This window comes from Loxodonta africana, chromosome 1 (genome assembly GCF_030014295.1).
Source record: "Loxodonta africana isolate mLoxAfr1 chromosome 1, mLoxAfr1.hap2, whole genome shotgun sequence".
Lineage (NCBI taxonomy): Eukaryota > Metazoa > Chordata > Mammalia > Proboscidea > Elephantidae > Loxodonta > Loxodonta africana.
The window spans coordinates 84,953,434-84,960,207 of record NC_087342.1 but is presented as its reverse complement, the minus strand read 5'-3'; the positions used below and the strand labels follow the sequence as shown (position 1 = coordinate 84,960,207).

Below are 6,774 nucleotides of genomic sequence, written 5' to 3'. Positions count from 1 at the left end.
TACAACACAGCAAGATAGATAAGAAAGGTTTCAAATATTTAAGCAATGCATAAATGTTGTATGTGTTAATTATTGTCAGCAGACTGAATCCAGGTTTTCTGATTCCATATCCTTTTTACTTTTCTACTACATGAGTGTTTTTCAACCCTATTGCCATTACCTATAGTGAGAAATATATTTTACATCATAATCCAGGTCACACAAGCACATACATACACCTGTAATGAAAATGAATGAAATAAATCAATAAAAGAGCATATAACTGTTAAAATTGATATGATAGATGGCAAGACACATTATTAAAAACACTAACATACACCATACTGTAAGCACCGATGCCTATTATCATTGGACTGTGCAATCAATGATTTTTAAAAAATCCTAAACATATTGCATTGCTTCCTTTTATAATGAAAGTTTTATGTTGGCAAAAGTCATTCTTTGGGGAGTAGGCCTAAGGAATAGCATTATGTGTTGTTGTTTCTGTGCCAGTCAGACTGATCCACATGAAGCTCAATCAGTTCTGAACTTACCCTAAATCAACTAATATATCCAACCAGAGCATGGTTAAGGTCAGCAACTACTAATGAAAGAAATGAACACCTGTGGCAAGTTAACACGGATGGTTCTTGGGTACTCTTTCAAATCATTCTTTCCTTCATTTTATTCTTTTTTCTTTAATATAAAACCAATTGTGAATTCTCCTTTACCTAATCATTATTCTATTAGAATTTGCAATATTGTATTTTTGATAAAATGAGGAGATTTGTTAGTATTTCTTTTAAAGACACTACAAATATGATAATGTGTGGCATTTAGACTGAGAATTTTTTTCATGTTGCAAGTATCAAATCGCTTCACTGGAGTTATAACACAGAGAGAACCCCTCTATAACTCACTTTATTTTATTTAACAGAATTAACAATTAAAGGAATTCAACTTGACTCCATCAACGAGAGCAATGATGGTCATGAATCTGGGCAATGGAAGTATTCCAAAGGTCTTCATTCTCTTGGGTTTCTCTGAACATCCCTGGTTGGAAATGCCTCTGTTTGTCATGGTGCTTGTTGCTTACATCTTCACGCTGGTGGGCAACATCTCAATTATTGTCGTATCCAAGATAGATCCTCACCTCAACAGCCCTATGTACTTCTTCCTTTCCAACCTCTCCTTCCTGGACCTTTGTTTTACCACAACCACCATCCCTCAGCTGCTGCTGAACCTCTGGGGACCAGATAAGTCTATTACCTATGGGGGTTGTGTGACTCAGTTTTATATGTTTCATTTCCTGGGGGCAACTGAATGCATCCTCTTAGCTGTGATGTCCTTGGATCGTTACACTGCCATCTGCAAGCCCTTGAGGTACCCAGCTATCATGAATCAGAAACTTTGTTTCCTCCTAGTAGTCATAGCTTGGCTAAGTGGTTTGGCTAACTCCTTGCTTCAGTCATCCCTTACTGTCCAGCTGCCACTTTGTGGTAACAACAAGGTAGAAAACTTCCTGTGCGAGGTTCCAGTGATAATCAAGATGTCATGTGTCAACACCACATTCAATGTAGCTATGCTCTCCATTGTGGGGATATTCTATTCCCTGGTGCCCTTGTCACTTATCCTTGTCTCTTATGGGTTCATTCTAGCTACCATCCTGAGAATTCGGTCCTCAGAGGGAAAGAAGAAGACCTTTAACACATGTGGTTCTCATGTTATTGTTGTATCTCTTTTCTATGGGCCAGTCATTAGTATGTATGTCCAACCCTCTGCTACTAACTTCCAGGACAGTAACAAACTCATGTCCCTGTTCTACAGTTTGGTGACTCCTATGCTTAATCCTTTTATCTACACTCTGAGAAACAAGGACATGAAAGGGGCGATGAGGAGACTTCTTCTCATTGTACCACTAGGGAAGGAGAGCAAACATAACACCTTCCATATGCAGCTCAGATGATCTCCTGTCCTAAAATCACCTCTTGATTTACCCTCTTTCAAAATTGTTAACATCCTTTAGTACCTATCCTATCAATATACATGTTTCATACCACATTACTATGCTTTATTCTTCTTTGGATATCATTTCAAGTGTGAATCCTGTCGGTTTGTCTGAAATTTGTATGTGACTGGGGACCATGTCATTAAGTTCCCCTATAGCCATCTAGAGATTCTACTATTGACATACCAAAGGTGGGCAATAAATAAATGCTTATCGGCTGACTCATTTACAGTCAGACAAAAAAATCCTACCAAATTATGCTTTATTTTGGAAAAAATATAGAAATAACATATTCTATAACCAAACCCTCTCAACACACATTCACTGCCTGATCCTTTATAAATGGGATATTTCAAAAATAATGCTTGACTCTTTCTTCCTTACACATCTCAGTGGGATTTTTAAGATATTTGACTAAAGTAAATATTTCTAGGTTCCCAAAAGAAAAGTTGAAGATTAAAATCCAGAGAATCTTCTGCATGGACTCCTACTATGGAGAGTCACTCAGCCTTCATTGAGAAGGTAATCTGCCTAGAATGGGAAAATGAGGTGTATTTGATACTACAGGCTAAAGAAGTACAGTTATTTTTAAAATATTTTAAATTAAAAAATATATATTTATTGAATCAGAGTATTAAGTGTTAAGTAGAAGTGAAATGGAGGAAAAAAGTGAAAGATAACATGAAAATAGAAAATAGATTGACTACCAGATCACTGACTTTAAGATAGAGGTGATGAAGTACAAAGTTTGATGTGTCGAGGTGGGGGGATAAATATTCTGTTGATTTTTACTAATAACATCAACTCTTCTCATTGTAAAATGTCATTTCTCATACTTATTTACCCCCCACCATTATAAAAACCCTAATTTTCAACTTGTATTTAAGGTAAAAAAATTTTTTTTTTGAACAGCTATAAGCACTCATATAAGGTGTATATACATCTATCTGCTCATCTTTGGGGCCAAGGTATATTTGTACTGTTCCCTTCCAAACAGCAAGAACAAAATCTTCTAACTCATACAAACCTCTAACACAATCAGTAATTCATTAATTTTAATAAATTAATTCATTCTTCAGTTTCTGCTCTGTTTATTACAGTAAAATTTCCTTTGTAGACGTGAAAGGAAGAATACTACAGTTTTGCTCTTTTTGGATAAAAGGAAACATCACTTGTTTGGAGGCAAGCTGATTCCTTAGCGTGGACCTAATGTTGGTTAAGGAGTAGGTCTTCTGACTTCACTGTGTTCCCGTTCTTCATAGTGCTGACCACACTTGAAGCTTTACATTCCCTTAGATAACTCCCTCTTTTCTCCAAAAAGAACATTAGGTATTTTCTCTCTCACTTAGTAATCTGAATGGTTAGCAAGGTGAGTACAACAGATTAAGCTCTCAAATATTTTTTAAACAAGTAAATGAATGAAGAAGTATTACCTACTGTACTCATCTGTTGTTGTTAGATGCTGTCGAGCTGATGTCAAAGACTTACGCAAACACCAGTCACGTAGTAAAAGATGAGTTAAGCAAGTGAGGTTATTAGCTGGTTTTTAAGGCAATGTTTCCCAAACGCTTTTGCAATGAGAATTTACAGGGAAATCTAAACAAAACAGTAATCCGTGTTCAAAAAATTTGGGAAATATCATATTTTATTCTTGGCATTTAGGAAGATAAAGTATCATATTAAATTTGGAATTTGATAATTCTTAAGGAGTGCATGGCAAAGAGTTTGAGAAATTAGGCAGAAATTCTGGCATTTAAGAGAAAGAGAAGCTGAGCAGGATTTTGGGCAGTCATTTAAACCTAAGTAGTCAAACACTGGAGTCAGACTTGTTGCTGTTAGATGCCATGGAGTTGGCTCATCTCATGGTGACCTTATGTACAACAGAATGAAATGTTGCCTGATCCTGAGCCATCCTCAAAATTATTGCTATGTTTGAGCCCACTGTGTCAATCTTTCTCATTGAGGGTCTCCCTTTTTTGCTGACCTTCTACTTTACCAAAAATGATGTCCGTTTCCAGTGATTGGTCCCTCCTAATTACATGTCAAAGGTAATCCTAGCCATTCTCTCTCTCTCTTTTTTTTTTTTAAATTTTTATTGAGCTTCAAGTGAACGTTTACAAATCAAGTCAGACTGTCACATATAAGTTTATATACACCTTACTCCATACTCCCACCTGCTCTTCCCCTATTGAGTCAGCCCTTTCAGTCTCTCCTTTCGTGACAATTTTGCCAGCTTCCAACTCTCTCTATCCTCCCATCCCCCCTTCAGACAAGAGTTGCCATCACACTCTCAAGTGACCACCTGATATAATTAGCTCACTCTTCATCAGCATCTCTCTCCCACCTGCTGACCAGTCCCTTTCATGTCTGATGAGTTGTCTTCGGGGATGGTTCCCGTCCTGTGCCAACAGAAGGTCTGGGGAGCATGGCTGCTGGGATTCCTCTAGTCTCAGTCAGACCACTAAGTATGGTCTTTTTATGAGAATTTGGGGTCTGCATCCCACTGATCTCCCGCTCCCTCAGGACTTCTCTGTTGTGCTTCCTGTCATGGCAGTCTTCGATTGTGGCCGGGCACCAACTAGTTCTTCTGGTCTCAGGATGATGTCGGTCTCTGGTTCATGTGGCCCTTTCTGTCTCTTGGGCTCTTAGTTGTCATGTGACCTTGGTGTTCTTCATTTTCCTTTGCTCCAGGTGGGTTGAGACCAACTGATGTGTCTTAGATGGCCACTTGTTAGCATTTAAGACCCCAGACGCCACATTTCAAAGTGGGATGCAGAATGTTTTCATACTAGAATTATTTTGCCAATTGACGTAGAAGTCCCCTTAAACCATGGTCCCCAAACCCCCGCCCTTGCTCTGCTGACCTTTCAAGCGTTCATTTTATCCCGGAAACTTCTTTGCTTTTGGTCCAGTCCAATTGAGCTGACCTTCCATGTATTGAGTGTTGTCTTTCCCTTCACCCAAAGCAGTTCTTATCTACTGATTAATCAATAAAAAACCCTCTCTCTCCCTCCCTCCCTCCCCACTTCGTAACCACAAAAGTATGTGTTCTTTTCAGTTTTTACTATTTCTCAAGATCTTATAATAGTGGTCTTATACAATATTTGTCCTTTTGCCTGTGACTAATTTCGCTCAGCATAATGCCTTCCATTTTCCTCCATGTTATGAAATGTTTCACAGATTCGTCACTCTTCTTTATCTATGCGTAGTATTCCATTGTGTGAATATACCACAATTTATTTACCCATTCATCTGTTGATGGACACCTTGGTTGCTTCCAGCTTTTTGCTATTGTAAACAGAGCAGCAATAAACATGGGTGTGCATATATCTGTTTGTGTGAAGGCTCTTGTATCTCTAGGGTATATTCCAAGGAGTGGGATTTCTGGGTTGTATGGTAGTTCTATTTCTAACTTTTTAAGATATCGCCAGATAGATTTCCAAAGTGGTTGTACCATTTTACATTCCCACCAGCAGTGTATAAGAGTTCCAATCTCTCTGCAGCCTCTCCAACATTTATTATTTTGTGTTTTTTGGATTAATGCCAGCCTTTTTGGTGTGAGATGGAATCTCATCGTAGTTTTAATTTGCATTTCTCTACTGGCTAATGATCGAGAGCATTTTCTCATGTATCTGTTGGCTGCCTGAATATCTTCTTTAGTGAAATGTGTGTTCATATCCTTTGCCCACTTCTTGATTGGGTTGTTTGTCTTTTTGTGGTTGAGTTTTGACAGAATCATGTAGATTTTAGAGATCAGGCGCTGGTCTGAGATGTCATAGCTGAAAAATCTTTCCCAGTCTGTAGGTGGCCTTTTTACTCTTTTGGTGAAGTCTTTAGATAAGCATAGGTGTTTGATTTTTAGGAGCTCTCAGTTATCAGGTTTCTCTTCATCATTTTTGGTAATGTTTTGTATTCTGTTTATGCCTTGTATTAGGGCTCCTCGGGTTGTCCCTATTTTTTCTTCCATGATCTTTATCGTTTTAGTCTTTATGTTTAGGTCTTTGATCCACTTGGAGTTAGTTTTTGTGCATGGTGTGAGGTATGGGCCCTATTTCATTTTTTTGCAAATGGATATCCAGTTATGCCTGCACCATTTGTTAAAGAGACTATCTTTTCCCCAATTAACTGACACTGGGCCTTTGTCAAATATCAGCTGCTCATATGTGGATGGATTTATATCTGGGTTCTCAATTCTGTTCCATTGGTCTATGTGCCTGTTGTTGTACCAGTACCAGGCTGTTTTGACTACTGTGGCTGTATAATAGGTTCTGAAATCAGGTAGAGTGAGGCCTCCCACTTTCTTCTTCTTTTTCAGTAATGCTTTGCTTATTCGAGGCTTCTTTCCCGTCCATATGAAGTTGGTGATTTGTTTCTCTATCACATTAAAAAATGACATTGGAACTTGAATCGGAAGTGCATTGTATGTATAGATGGCTTTTGGTAGAATAGACATTTTTACTATGTTAAGACTTCCTATCCATGAGCAAGGTATGTTTTCCACTTAAGTATGTCCTTTTGAATTTCTTGTAGTAGAGCTTTGTAGTTTTCTTTGTATAGGTCTTTTACATCCTTGGTAAGATTTATTCCTAAGTATTTTATCTTCTTGGGGGCTACTGTGAATGGTATTGATTTGGTTATTTCCTCTTCAGTGTTCTTTTTGTGGATGTAGAGGAATCCAAGTGATTTTTGTATGTTTATTTTATAACCTGAGACTCTGCCAAACTCTTCTATTAGTTTCAGTAGTTTTCTGCAGGATTCCTTAGGGTTTTCTGTGTATATAATCATGT

At 37.9% G+C, this 6,774-nt stretch overlaps 1 protein-coding gene across 1 annotated transcript; it reads left to right on the top strand.

The window, feature by feature from the left end:
• The first annotated feature begins 647 nt into the window (after positions 1-647).
• Positions 648-1,945, top strand: LOC135232786 (olfactory receptor 2B11-like). The gene has a single exon (XM_064293847.1). It carries the CDS (start codon positions 962-964, stop codon positions 1,943-1,945), a length of 984 nt encoding a protein of 327 aa, XP_064149917.1. The 5' UTR covers positions 648-961.
• Positions 1,946-6,774: the final 4,829 nt, after the last annotated feature.